Source organism: Dama dama, chromosome 33 (genome assembly GCF_033118175.1).
Source record: "Dama dama isolate Ldn47 chromosome 33, ASM3311817v1, whole genome shotgun sequence".
NCBI lineage: Eukaryota > Metazoa > Chordata > Mammalia > Artiodactyla > Cervidae > Dama > Dama dama.
Genome location: NC_083713.1, coordinates 21,466,613 through 21,480,526, shown reverse-complemented (window position 1 = coordinate 21,480,526; position 13,914 = coordinate 21,466,613). Strand labels below are relative to the sequence as shown.

Sequence of the window (13,914 nt, the reverse complement as noted above, 5' to 3'; positions counted from 1 at the left end):
AGAATAGGTTAAGTGAAATCTAAATCCTCAAGTAAAATGCATTTATTTTTGTAAGCACCCCCGTCAAATATTATTGCAAACGGAAGGAAGAAGAGACATTAATCCTTGTGCAATCCCCCACCAGCAAAAGAATCACTTCTTTGTGCAAGATCAGAGGCAGAGTGTGTATCTGTTGGTGAAAGCACTCTATGGTTTACAGGGATTAAGAGCATTTGATTACTTTCTTGTATGTGAACCAGTATAGGTCTATTTCCTATGGCTGCAGAGATATCAGTTATGTGCCAGGAAGAGTCAGAGTAGCAAAATTGGGTCAGATATCTTACTATTTTAATGCTATTTTCTCCTATAGGACTTTAACAGATATTTCTTCAACCTCTATGATATCCCTTTGAAGTCGGGAGAGCAACACTTTCTTCATTAACTGAATCAGAAAATTCAAGTTTAGGGAGATAAAATAATTAGCAATATGTCACAGGGCACATGGGCTGCTGAAACTAACTCTATTTTAATTTCAAGTTATTTATAAACTATCACCACAAAAAGTCTTTAAAAATGCTCTCATGAGTTAGAGCAGCAACTCATTGAGTTAATTTCTGACCACAGCAGACAGGAACTGTTCTTGCTACATTAAGACATGGTTGCCTTCCATGATGTAAGATATTAATGTACTCTGCAGTCCCCTGACTTCCACTATTATTTAAGTGAGGCTAGCAGAAGAGAAGAATTTGACACAATCTGACTCTTCTTGAAGGGCTTTACAGTTGGAGGTGAGGAACAAAACCATTAATTTACAAACTACTGTGGAAAATATATCATTCAAGACAACTTCCTTTTATTGTCCTAAGATAGTTTCTTTCAAACTTGGATTATCTTACAATTCTGTGAAAAGTTCCTGTTCTCTCTCTAGTCTCCATTTTCAGCCATTGAAAATGGACCCTTAGTCCATGTTTGACCAGTTTTATATATATATATATATATATATATATATATATATATATACATTTTTTAATTAAAAACTTGCTCCCATTTGGAAGACCCTGGATTTGCTGAATCACTTCCAATTCCCAAACCCTAGTCCTAAACACATCTTTCAAGTACACACTTCCTCTTATAGTGTCAGAAGTTGAAATGAGCCCTCGCTACTTGACTCCAACAAGTACCTTGTACACCCAGATGAGCAGAACAAGAGTCTTTTCCAGCGACATTGCTTGCATAGCAGGTGTACTGCCCAGCATCGCCTTTGCCTATTTTGAGAACTGTCAGCGTGGCAGTATTTTCAACCAAAGTCATCTTGTAGTTGCCTCCAGGACGAATCTCTCGGTTATCTTTAGCCCAAGTGATTTTGATTGGTGCAGTTCCAGTTACGTGACATTTAAAAGAACCACTTTCTCCAAGAGCCAGATCTACTGACACAGGCTTGAGATCAAAGAAAGGAGGTACTTCGTGCTCTGGAAAGAATGAAGAGCAACACGGTGACTTCAGTTTTGATGCTCCCAGACATGGAGCAGAAACTAAGTGGTCCAGTCCTTCGTGGTTGGGCGCAGGGAAACTGCTTTATAATGAAGAGGAAATGTGATGAGTTACTCACCTAAGAGGATGAGCTTCGCACTGGATGAAGCAGTCCCAAGGGGATTAGAAGCTGAGCAATTGTACTGACCAACGTGGCTCTGGTCAGTTTGCAAAATCTGAAGAGTTGCTACATTGTGAACAAAAGATGTTTGCAGATTAGCATCATCTTTCAAAAGTACCCCATCCTTGTACCAAGACACTTGGAGAGGTTCTGAGCCATTGATGCGACATTCAAATGCAACTGGGAAGCCAAGGGTCTCCTGAACATCCTTCAGTTTTCTTGCAAAGGAAGGTGGAAGTTTGCGCTCTGTAAAGAAGTTATAGACAATCCTTATTTACAAGAGAGAAAACAACCACGGCATATTTCAATCCATTAACATTGTGATGTTTTTAAGAAAATGGATCTGTCAACACACAGCAAGACTTGTAGAGAAAACCATCATCACCTTTGATAACAAGCACAGATGAAGAAGCCACTGCTCCCACAATGTTCTCTGCCTTGCAGGTATATTCTCCCACGTCACTGTGATCCACTTTGTTGATCACCAAGGAGGCAACGTTATTTTTGAACTGCATTTTATATGCAGGAGCTGATCGTAGCTTTGTGTGTTCTTTATACCAAGAAATTCTAATTTCTGGGGTTCCATCCACTTTACACTGTAAAGTTATAGGTTCTCCAATGACTGCTTCCACGTGTACCAGAGGCTCAATGAAATAAGGTGGTTCTGAGGTAGAAAGGATGATAATCCATCAGTCACCCTAACTAAAAGAGGATGTTTTGAAAGAAAGAAAAGAGAGCAATAGGAAGATGTCAACACACCTAAGACAGACACCACAGCATCACAAATATCTTGACCAGCCTCATTTTCTATTAGGCAACTGTACTGTGCGTAATCCTCTATCGTGCTGTCGAGGATTTCCAGGATGGTAGATTTCTCTGTCATGGTAATACTGCAATTCTGAGACTGTGTAAGGGGGTACTCATTCTTCATCCAGCTCACCGAGATGGGAGGTGTACCCGTAAACGTGGCCTCAAGAACGATGGGGCTTCCCGTCTCGACACTGAAATCGGCCAGTCTTTTCACAAAGGTGGCCGGTTCTATGAGGAGAAAACACGGAAGCAGAATTGACATCTTCAAGTAAAGAATCAGAAACAATGTTAGAGAGACATGCTTTAGGAGGAAAGAACAAACCTTTCACAAAAAGATGTGTGCTACAGGAAGCGCTGCCAGCATCGTTAGACACAAGGCAGGAGTAGTCCCCGCTCTGCAATGGCTCCACCTCAAATAGCTCCAGTTCCGTGACAAAATCTTCCAGAGAGATGCTGCATGACTCCCCGGACACCAGCTCCCTGCTGCCTTTAAACCACTTGACCTTGAAAGGCGGGGTGCCTCTGATGACACTGGTGAATGTGAGGCTCGTTCCAGGGAGCACTTCCACAGAGTCAGGGGTTTGTTCAAAAGAAGGTGGTTCTAGATACCCCAGGGGAGGGGGCAGATCAAGAGAAAAAAGGAACCCAAGTGAGCAGGGCTTTCTGCTACTTGAAGAAAAGGGAACTAAGACTACGCACGAAGACAAAATACAGAAATCCCCCACAAGGCAGGCACGAAGTCATGCGGTGGAGGCTCTGGAGAAGCAGCGGTCTGGTCCCTGGACACTGACCTTGGACAGTCAGGACCGCCGAGCATTCATCGGACCCAGCCACGTTGGCGGCCACGCATGTGTAGGTGCCTGTGTCAGAGGGCTCCAAGACGCTCAAATTCAAAGTGCAAACATTTTCTGAAAAGCTCGACTGGCATTTAGGCCCACTGACGATCTCACTGCCATCCTGAAACCAGCCCACGGAGATGGGGGCGGAGCCGGAGACTCTGCACTCCAAAACCACGGAGGCCCCGACGATGGCGTTGATGTCCTTCAGCTTGCGGATGAAGGAAGGAGCCACAACCCGATCTATGTGGATGGAGAAGCGTAGTTTTCCATTGAAAGAGAAGCTTCATTTCCCCCCCCCAGGGACAATGATATGTTCATGAAAACCTCATACTACTCACCGGAGACATGGACAGAAACAGTGCAGTTACTTTTACCAACACTGTTCTTCACTTCAAAGCTATATAACCCCTTGTCACTCATTTCTGCACAAGGGATTTTAAGTGAAGCCACTTTGTTGACGAATGTGATGTGATGTTTGCTGTCTGCGGCTATTTCTCTCCCATCTTTGAACCACTTGGCTGAAAGTTCTGGTGTCCCAGTCACTACACATTCTAATGCAAAAGGATTTCCAGTAGTGATAGTCATGGGTTCTGGTTTCTCAATGATTCTGGCTGGTTCTAAAAGAAGAAGCATATTACATTGAACACAAAGTCATCTTTCAAATGCAGAGTATACTCAGTATATTATTGGGTAAGAATAATATTTGCAGGCGATGTCACAGGTCAATCAAATAGACATTTTCCCCCTCAGGCTTCACTCTGTTACTAACCTAGGACAGTCAAGACTGCTGAACACTCTCTCATTCCGGCATCGTTTTTGATTTGACACACATATTTTCCAGAGTTAGATGCCTCTGGGCTCCCAAGTTGGAGGGTTGCAACATTATCAACAAATGAAATCCTAGTGTTTTCACTCTCTCTGATGACTTCACCTTTATCTTTCAGCCAGACAACAGAAATGGGCTGGAAGCCTTCCACTACAGCCCGCAACTCAACAGCATCCCCAACAAGGGTTGAGGTGTCACTGAGCTTTTTCACAAATCGTGGGGGTTCTAATGAAAGAAATTTGAGGTTAGAGAAGAAAGATGAGTATCACAGCCAAATACATTATTGGTCAAGCAAGAAAAGATGAAAGCAAGAGGCATGTGTTTTTGGGCCCACGGATACAAACCTTTGAATTTGACAGTGCAAACGCACGTGTCACTTCCCACCTCATTAGTAGCTTTGCAGTGATATTCTCCTACATCGGCGACATCCAGGTTAAGGATATGAAGACTTGCATCAAAATTTTTCGAGGTGATTTTAAACTTCTTGCTGCTTCGAACTTGCTTGCGATCTTTAACCCACACCACTTCAAATGGGGGAGTTCCCGAAATTTCACATTGGAGGACAACATCAGAACCTTTAAGAGCTCCTATTGGAGAAGGCTTCTGGGTGAAAACAGGAGGTGCTACCAGAAGAAAAAAAGATAAACAATGAGAGCATGTGCCTAAGAAAAGGGAAAACTATGTTAAGACTCTAAAGCACTCAGTGCGTGGTGGGACCGTATGACAGTAAACTAACATAAGAAATGACAAGTCATAAAAGCTAGTTTAAGAACTGCAAGGAAACCCCCTTCACTAGCCTTTTTGTTTTGGAGCTCAGAACACTGCTGGGAAAGAATCCAGATCAGAGGAGAAGGAAGAAAGCAAGGGACTTGGTGTATCTAACCTTTGACGGTCAGGGCTGTGCTGCAGCTGGCGTCCCCAACACCGTTATGGGCTTCACAGATGTAGTCCCCGCTGTCCTCTGCGCTGGCTTCATTGATGGTGAGCAGTGCCAGAGAGTCCACAAAGGACATGTTGTACTTCCAGCTCTCATGAAGTTCACTGTCATTTCGAAACCATGAAACTTTGATTTCTGGAGAACCACTTATTTTGCATTCCAGTTGGATGGATTCTCCCTGCTTTGCAACTTTTGAAGCTTCTAATTTCTTAACAAACTTTGGAGGTTCTAGTAAGTCAGAGGAAGAAAGAGCTTATGTTTGTAGCTTAAGATTTTATAAATACCTAATTTACTCTTGTTTATTATTAAGAATATATGTACTTTCTGAGAATTTCATGATAAAATATACATTTTTTCTGTTAAATAAACTTTGACTATTTTTAATAGAGAACTTAATTGACAAGTTAATCTTGTAGTTGGGATATAGGAACTAAAACATGTAAGTTAATGTATTATAGAAGTATTTGATCAAAATGATAATTCAGAATGCCATATAACAGGAAAGAGTGAAAAAAAGAGATGAAATGACATTTAACAAATTTTACAGAAACAACACTCTGATAAGATTATACTTAAAGACACACTAATTTAAAAAACAAAATAAAAAGGAAAATAGAACTTTGATTAATGTTGCCTCCAACACTAATATACAAATTCTAATATGATCTAGTTAGTTCACCCCAAACATTTAAAAAGTAAAGAAGCCTTTCTGAAGAAAACTGTACAACATGGGAGAGAACAAGTATTGGTCAGTGCCATGTAGAGATACCTTTTACACTGAGTTGAGCAGAGCACATGTCTTTGCCAACATCATTGGTTGCTTGGCAAGTGTATTGACCAGAGTCTCCTTTGCCTACTTTAAGAATTCTCAAATGGGGAGTGTTTCCCACACATGTAATTGTGTAGTTTCCTCCAGGACGGATCTCCTTGTTATCTTTTGACCAAGTAATTCGCATTGGTTGAGCACCAGTAACATGACACTCAAAGTCAGCACTTTCCCCAGCAATCACATCTATAGACACAGGCTTGATGTCAAAGAAGGGTGATTTCTTAGGCTCTGGAAGATGAGAAGAAAAGTCAACATGCTTTTTGCTGTTGTTCTTTATTGGCTATTTCTACTTTGACAATGAACAGGAAGTCATGGTTTGCAAAGAGAAAAGAGTAACATGGGAACAAACCTCTCGCTGTCAGTCTAGCACTGGAAGACGCTGTCCCAAGTGGATTAGAAGCTGAACAAGAGTACTGGCCAGAGTGACTCAAGTCTGTTTGCAAAATTTTTAAAGTTGCCACATTATCTACAAACGATGTCTGTAGATTTTCATCATCTCGTAAAAGTACCCCATCTCTGTACCAGCTCACTTGGATGGGTGCAGAGCCATTCAATCGACAAGTGAGGGTAACTGGTAACCCAACCGTTTGTTCAATGTCCTTTAATTGTCTTGCAAAGGAAGGTGGGAGTTGGCGCTCTGTAGGAAGACAAGTAATACTTGAGGCATTAGTAGGTGAAACAAAATTTTCCCCATAAAGGTAAGTGTGAAGATAAGGAAGAAGAAATTCCTTAATTTGTGAAACAAAATCATCACCTTGAATTCTGAAGACAGTCTTAGAAGAGGCAGATCCTATGCTGTTTTCTGCTTTACATGTGTACTCTCCACTGTCATTGATGTTCACTTTGTTAAAAACAAGCGTGGCCACATTGTTTGTAAAATAAGTCCTGTATTCAGGAGTTGGCCGTAACTTGGTATCACCTTTGTACCAAGACACTGTAATTTCTGGGGTCCCAGCAACTTGGCATTGTAGAGAAACTGAATCTCCCACTGATGCCTCCAGAGGCTCCAATTCCGTAACAAAATAAGGTGGTTCTAAAGAAGAAAGGTTCACGATCAGCAACTGGGATTAAAGAAAACCACACAAACAAACCATGCCTCACGCTAGACAAATGCCAATCATCTGAGAATAAGAAACACACCTAATGTAGACACCAGAGCTTGGCAAACATCCCTTCCCGCCTCATTTTCAATCTCGCAGGAATACTGTCCTGCATCTCTTTTTGTGCTGTTCAGAATTTCCAGGATGCAGGTCTTCTCTGTTGTGACTATGTTGCATTTTTCAGAGGGTGTGATGTTGAAACCATCCTTTTTCCATGTAACTGAAATGGGGAGTGTTCCCATGTAGGTACTTTCCAAAATGATGGATTTCCCTGGTTCTACAGAGTGATCACTCAGTTTCTTCACAAACACAGCTGGTTCTGGGGAGTGACAAAGCATAGCCATTAAACACAGTAAAAAATGAACAAAGATGCCACTTAAGAAGCAGGAAGCACAATGCACTGAGCAAACCTTTTACAAAGAGGCGGGTAGAGCAGGATGCTTGGCCAGCGTTGTTAGAAACCACACAGGTGTATTCCCCACTCTGAGAGATGTCGACATTAAATAATTCCAGTTCTGCCACAGTGTCTTCAAAATAGATGTTGCACCTGTCTCCTTTCACCAGTTCTCTGGCACCTCTGAACCAGCCGACCTTAAATGGAGGGGTTCCTCTAATAACACTTGTGAAGGTGATGTTTTTGCCTGGTAGTACTTCCAAAGGTTCAGGTTCCTTCACGAAAGAGGGTGGTTCTATACAAGCAAGGAGGACAACGAAAAGATCCTGTAAGTTTCAGATTTAGTTGCGATTTTTATCAAAAAGAAGACACCTTTTGAATGTGTCAGCAGGGATGAACACCAAAAGAAGAACTTGTAAGAAAGGATGTGAGTGTCTGAGACTGACCTTGTACAGCCAACACTGCACGGCACTCATCAGACCCCGCGACATTAGCAGCCACACACGTGTAACTGCCCATATCTGATGAGTCCAGAGAATTGAGCTGCAATGTGCAGACGTTATCTGAGAATGTAGTCTGGTACTTCGCTCCACTGACAATCTTGGTTTTCTCATGAAACCAGGCAACAGAGATTGGTGATGATCCGGCTACTTTGCACTCCAAGATGCAAGATGTACCCAGCACTCCAATGGTATCTTTCAGTCTTCGTGTGAAAGAGGGAGGAACCATTCGGTCTGCACGAGGAGAGGCAAGAGACTTGCGGTTTGCAAGAACAGAAGAGACTCGAGGGAAGAAAGCTTGTGAAAGGAATTTGCTGAAGCAATGGGGAGAACACGTCTCAACTAACCTGAAACATCCACCACCGCTGTGCAGCTGCTTTTTCCAACATTATTTTGAACCTGGAAAGTGTATGTGCCTGCATCCTGCTTTTCAACAGAGAGAATCTTTAAGGAAGAGATTTTGTTGTAGAAGCTAAATTTGTGCTTTTGGCTGCTGGTCAACAGCTTCCCATCCTTGTACCATTCGACTGAGAGTTCGGGAGTGCCAGCCACCTTACACTCCAGAGAGCACATTTCTCCCACAGCCACCGTCATCGAACCTGCTTTCTCGACAATGACCGCAGGCTCTGAAATAAAACGTGATGGCCGTCTGTTAAAGCCTGTTAGCTCCACCGTGTCTCTGCTATGAAATTCATTAACACTGTTTCTTCCAATTATATGGATATCTTTAGGCCCTCTTTCTCTAGACCTTAAAATGAGACTCCATAATTACATGCTGTCATGAAATTATAGGAATTATTAAGAAATATGCTTTTGCATTATTCAACTTCTGAAATAATTCAATGTCATATATTGATTTGTACTCGACCCTCTCTAGAACAAAGCCCACATGTTGCTATGAATTGCTCAGTATTGTTGTTCTACTTTAAGGTGCTCCAGACAGTTTTTTGAAAGTTGTTATTCAAACAACTGCAAAATTAAAAATGAATATGCCCAAAGATGAAAGTGCAAGTCATTCTTATCAAACTTTGATCTTTGGAGTTTTTGTCAGCTTAAACACTGATACTTGAGAGAAAAAAAATCTCCTTGTAGCATGTGTTGGACTCTCATTTTTTTCATGGTTAAACAAAAGACAGTCATGATTTTCTCTGCTAATTCATCAAGAAAACAATAAAAATGGTTAATTTTTGTTAGGATCACAGACACAGAAGAGTGTTTGAAAGGTCCTTTTCCATAAACCTTTGAAATAGGTGAGGATCTATATAGTTCTAGAAATTAAAAAAAGGAAATTCTACCACTATCTCTTAGTAAGTCATCTCAGTGTTTGGCACCTCCTTATATCAGAGAACTACTGTACCATATTGTACCAACCTAAAACAGTCAACGTGGCTATGTTCTCCCTCATCCCACCGTCATTCTTGATTTGGCAGATATACTTCCCAGCATCAGCTGGTTCTGCTTTTGAAAACTGCAGAGTGGCAACATTTTCCACAAATGTAATTCTGATGTTTTCACTTTCTCTAACCACTTCTTCCTTCTCTTTAAGCCACTGGACAGAAATAGGCTGGGTGCCTTCTATGGATGCTTGTAACTCAGCAGGCTCACCAGCTACAACAGTGAGGCTGTTCAGCTTGGAGACAAATCTTGGTGGTTCTGAACAGGGAAAGATGGATGGAGATTGTTGGAAAGATTGTCCAGATAATGAAAAAGAGAAAACAAATAACCATTTTGCACGTTCCTGCCATTTCTGCCACGTGCAGGAAATAATGCTTACCTTTCAGTTTTACAGTACAAATGCACGTATCACTACCCACTTCGTTCTGTGCTTTGCAGTGGTATTCACCAATGTCTGAAGTGTCAACATTGAGAATGTGAATACTTGCATGGAAATTTTTGGACGCAATCTTATATTTCTTGCTGCTTCGGAGTTGTCGCTTATCTTTGTACCAAACCACCTCAAATGGTGGTGTTCCCGAAAGTTCACATTCAATACTAACTTCAGCATTTTTAAGAGTTTCTACCACAGGAGGGAAGCTGCTAAAAACAGGTGGTTCTGTAAAAAACAAGAATTCCTCATGAACTGGGCTACTTAACTCAATAATGTTTTTCTTTGTTTAAAAATTGGAAGAAAGAGTTAAAATACTAACATAGGTCTGGCACTATCACTTTCGTGTTGGAGAATAATAGCTTCAGAGAAGCAATAGGGCCTTTAGAGAATCACTTGGCTTCACTGGTTGAGGACCCAGACTAGACCCCAGGCAACCCTACTGAGCAGCTCAACATTCTGTCTACACCACTTTACTAATTTAATAAAGATTGATGTGAAATTGTAAAACAAAACAAAAACCAAACAAACCTCCAAACCCAAGTGTAAGGATTAATATGATCTGCACAAGGTATGGGCTCCTGACTTCAGAGATGAAATTTTTTTGTATGTGCTTTACTGTTGGGATACTTGGAAGTTATCACAACATCTGTGCTCTAAGTCTTCCACATAAAAAAGTGGTTTTTGCAATAATTGCCTTACAATATGACAAACTTAGATTCTGTGACAAAAATTCTGGAAAATACTAGTACTACTGACAACAAGGTATAGTGATCTTATTTTAAAAACTAGGAACTAGTTTTGGAGAGAGAAAAACATATATAACTGTCCTGTTGTAAATGTAAGGTTAAAACCTCTATTGCTTGAACCTTGGGATATATGTGGTAAATAGTCTTTGTTTTAAATAAAAGATAAATATCATGCTGAGGATGATGATATATTTGTAAGCTGACTGAAGGCAGAAGTTAATTTTAAAATGCCTTCCTTTTTTGAGTGTTTTGAAACATCAAATTTGAACTGCTTGGCTAATATGTTGAGGTGATTAGAATTATGGCATTGGCATAACAAGAAAAATATCTCAGAATGATTATCTATATGTAAGCAAGTCTTAAGAAAAACATCTAAAAACAGAAATAATACTATTTGGGAAAATGTCCTGTGATGTCAAAGGGAAGCTAAAAATGACAGTAAAACAATGAAGAGCTCTGATAGCCAGAGGAGAAGAAGGTGGGCTTCAGGTAATGAGGAAGAGAAGAAAGAGGTTTCTACCTTTTACAATAACCTTGGTACTACAGCTTGTGCTTCCAGCAAGATTCTGAGCCTCACAAATGAAATCCCCAGTGTCCTCAGTACCAAGATTATTCATCTGTAAGACGGCCACCGAGTCAATGAAAGCCATTCTGTATTTATCACTGGCTGGGAGTTCATGTTCATTTCTGTACCACACAACTCTGATGTCTGGGGATCCAGTTATTTTGCATTCAAGTCGTGCTGAGTCACCTGCTTTCACTATTTTGGTCGCTTCTAGTTTCTTTACAAACTTTGGTGGTTCTAGGGAGTGAAGAAAAGAGGAGATTATGAGGGAACATAACAGATATAAATAACAAAAATTCAGTTATGTAGTACAAGAAAGAGAAAAACATGAAACACGAACAATGCCTGGCAAATAGAAGGGTATTTTCTTGACTGGGTAGATGAATTGTAAAAGATTAGAGAAAGGGCCAGAGCCACAGGTCAGACAGAAACATAAAACAATCAAGCTTGCACACCTGTCACAAGCAGCACTGTGGTACAAGAGTCGCTACCAACATCATTGGTAACTTGGCAAGTATACTGTCCAGTCTTGGAAGCATCCACTGAGTACAGATTTAAGAAGCTAGTTGACCCTTCCAAGCCAATGAAACATTTAGGTCCAGAGGCAAGTTCCACATCATCCTTAAACCACTTGATTTTAAATGGTGGTGTTCCTTTCAGCACAGCTTTAAATTCCACCGTAGAGTCAGGTATGGCTTGCTGTCGCTCAGGTTTCACTAGGAAGCTTGGAGGTTCTACAGATTTTAAGAGAAACGCATATGATTAAATGCCTTGTAGTTGGATTATTTCAACAGTTTTAAGGACATGTAAGAAAACATTACTGAAAAGAGGTAATGACTGAATATTTCTTCAACTCAACATAGATGTATCTAAAGAAACAGAATTATGGCGATTTTAAGTTTTAAAGGACACCAGGAAAGAGTGTTAACATTTAAAAGCAACCAGAGAGAAGAGCCAGGAAGAGGTTAAGAAATTCTAACCTTTCACAGTCAAGATGCCGCTGCATGCCGCATCCCCTGCTACGTTTGATACTCGGCATGTATAATTCGCAGTGTCTTCTAATTCCAGATTGTTAACATCCAGTGATACCGTGTTCTCATGACAGACGAGTCTGTATTTTGCACTTGTAGATATTTCTTTTCCATCCTTAAACCACTGAGCACTAATAGGAAGTGAGCCAGAAACTTTGCACTCCATATGAATGGAAGAGCCTAGAACTTTATCCATTTTGGTTAACTTTTTGGTGAATGATGGAGGAATATCTTGATCTGTCCAATGCAAATAATAAAACACATCCATTAAATGTTGCCACTTGTTTACCAAGGACATAATATGCATAAAGGAAGCTGACTGGCGCCCAGGGTACAAACCTAGTACTCTCAGGTAGGCATCACAGCTACTGCTTCCAAAGTCATTTTCCACCTTGAAAGTGTACTCGCCACTATCTTGCTTCATTACTGACTGAATCCTAAAACTGGCCACGTTGTTTTCAAAACTCATCGAAAAATATCTACTAGGCACAATCTGTTTCCCATCTTTAAGCCACTTGACTTTGAGTTCTGGCGTTCCGGCCACAACACACTCCAAGGTCACTGGGTCTTTCTCAGTTACATCGACAGATTTAGCTTTCTCTATGATCTGAGCGGGTTCTGTAGTAAGAATGAAAACATGGATGAGCTGCACTCATAATTCCAAGGAAAAAAGGTATCGCTTGTGAAATTGTCTCCACAGAATAACTCTGAAAGGGGCTAGGTTACACACCTTGTACCAAAAGGAATGCATAACACCTCTCAACTCCTGACTCGTTCTTGGCTTGACACGTGTACCTCCCACTGTGTCCATTATCCACAGATCTAATTTGAAGTGTGGCCACATTGTTCACAAAGGACATGTGAACATTATCATCTTCATCCAGAATCTGATCATCCTTGAGCCAGGTGACAGAAATGGGAGGCGAGCCCGCCACAGTGCTCTGAAAGGTGGCAGAACTTTTCAAAACAGTAGTGATGTTTTCTATCTTCTTTATGAAAGAGGGTGGCTCTGTGATTAAAGTAGACAGTATGAGAAAAGGAGGTATATCTGAACTCCTACCCATCATCACAAGATGAAAACATGACAGAATTGGTATTGGGCAGCCAGCTCCCTTGCATCCAACTGACCTTTCAGAGAGACTCGAGCGCTACAAGAGCAGCTGCCGCCTTCATTGGATACGATGCACTGGTAGTCACCAGTGTCTGAAGGGTCACATCTGTTTATGTTGAGGTTAAACACTGACACTCTGTCAGTCAGGGTGTATTTTTTGCTGCTCCGAATTTCCTTGTTATTCCTCAGCCAAGTGACTTGGAATGGAGATGTTCCCATAACTTCACACTCCAGCTCCACATCACTATCTTTGACTACCTCCACGGGTTTCAGCTCCCTGATAAAGGTGGGAGGTTCTAAAGATTCAAAAGGGAGACAGAAGAACAGCTTACTCCGGGGAAGACCCAGGGACCAGCCAGGAGCACAGCCACAATGGAAAAGAGAAGCAGTAACACACCTTTCACTTTTAACTCAATGCTGCAGCTTGCAGTGCCTGCATCGTTTTGAGCTTCACAGACGTAAGTCCCACTATTTTCCACCCTGGCCCCAGATATCTGGAAAGTGGCTAAACCATCAATGAAGGAAATGCCATGTTTCTGAACGGCTGTTATTTCATTCCCGTCCAGGTACCAAGAAACTCTGATTTCAGGAGTGCCTGTTATCTGGCATTCAAATGTCGTGGACTGTCCGTTCCTCAGCACTAGCACTGGGCTGGGCTTCTTAATGAATTGAGGAGGTTCTAAAGATGGGGAAAAACATGTGATGTTGAACATTTTTTATACTAAAGACCAATGAGCAAAACTGTTTTCTCAAACCCTCTCCCCTGAA

At 41.2% G+C, this 13,914-nt stretch overlaps 1 protein-coding gene across 1 annotated transcript in view; it reads right to left on the bottom strand.

Annotated features, from left to right (window-relative positions):
- TTN (titin) overlaps nt 1–13,914 on the bottom strand; it is a 275,821-nt gene that overhangs the window by 184,796 nt on the left and 77,111 nt on the right. The window contains exons 60-85 of the mRNA XM_061135156.1: nt 13,544–13,825; nt 13,164–13,442; nt 12,766–13,044; nt 12,375–12,653; nt 11,985–12,272; nt 11,460–11,738; nt 10,960–11,241; nt 9,640–9,918; nt 9,237–9,518; nt 8,213–8,491; nt 7,812–8,099; nt 7,382–7,660; nt 7,012–7,290; nt 6,626–6,904; nt 6,221–6,508; nt 5,812–6,099; nt 4,989–5,270; nt 4,450–4,728; nt 4,049–4,330; nt 3,618–3,896; nt 3,232–3,519; nt 2,763–3,041; nt 2,390–2,668; nt 2,016–2,294; nt 1,589–1,876; nt 1,161–1,448 (exon numbers count right to left, since the gene is read on the bottom strand). Of these exons, the coding sequence (XP_060991139.1) occupies nt 1,161–1,448; nt 1,589–1,876; nt 2,016–2,294; nt 2,390–2,668; nt 2,763–3,041; nt 3,232–3,519; nt 3,618–3,896; nt 4,049–4,330; nt 4,450–4,728; nt 4,989–5,270; nt 5,812–6,099; nt 6,221–6,508; nt 6,626–6,904; nt 7,012–7,290; nt 7,382–7,660; nt 7,812–8,099; nt 8,213–8,491; nt 9,237–9,518; nt 9,640–9,918; nt 10,960–11,241; nt 11,460–11,738; nt 11,985–12,272; nt 12,375–12,653; nt 12,766–13,044; nt 13,164–13,442; nt 13,544–13,825 (7,332 nt within the window). The remainder of the gene's footprint in view (nt 1–1,160; nt 1,449–1,588; nt 1,877–2,015; nt 2,295–2,389; nt 2,669–2,762; nt 3,042–3,231; nt 3,520–3,617; nt 3,897–4,048; nt 4,331–4,449; nt 4,729–4,988; nt 5,271–5,811; nt 6,100–6,220; nt 6,509–6,625; nt 6,905–7,011; nt 7,291–7,381; nt 7,661–7,811; nt 8,100–8,212; nt 8,492–9,236; nt 9,519–9,639; nt 9,919–10,959; nt 11,242–11,459; nt 11,739–11,984; nt 12,273–12,374; nt 12,654–12,765; nt 13,045–13,163; nt 13,443–13,543; nt 13,826–13,914) is intronic.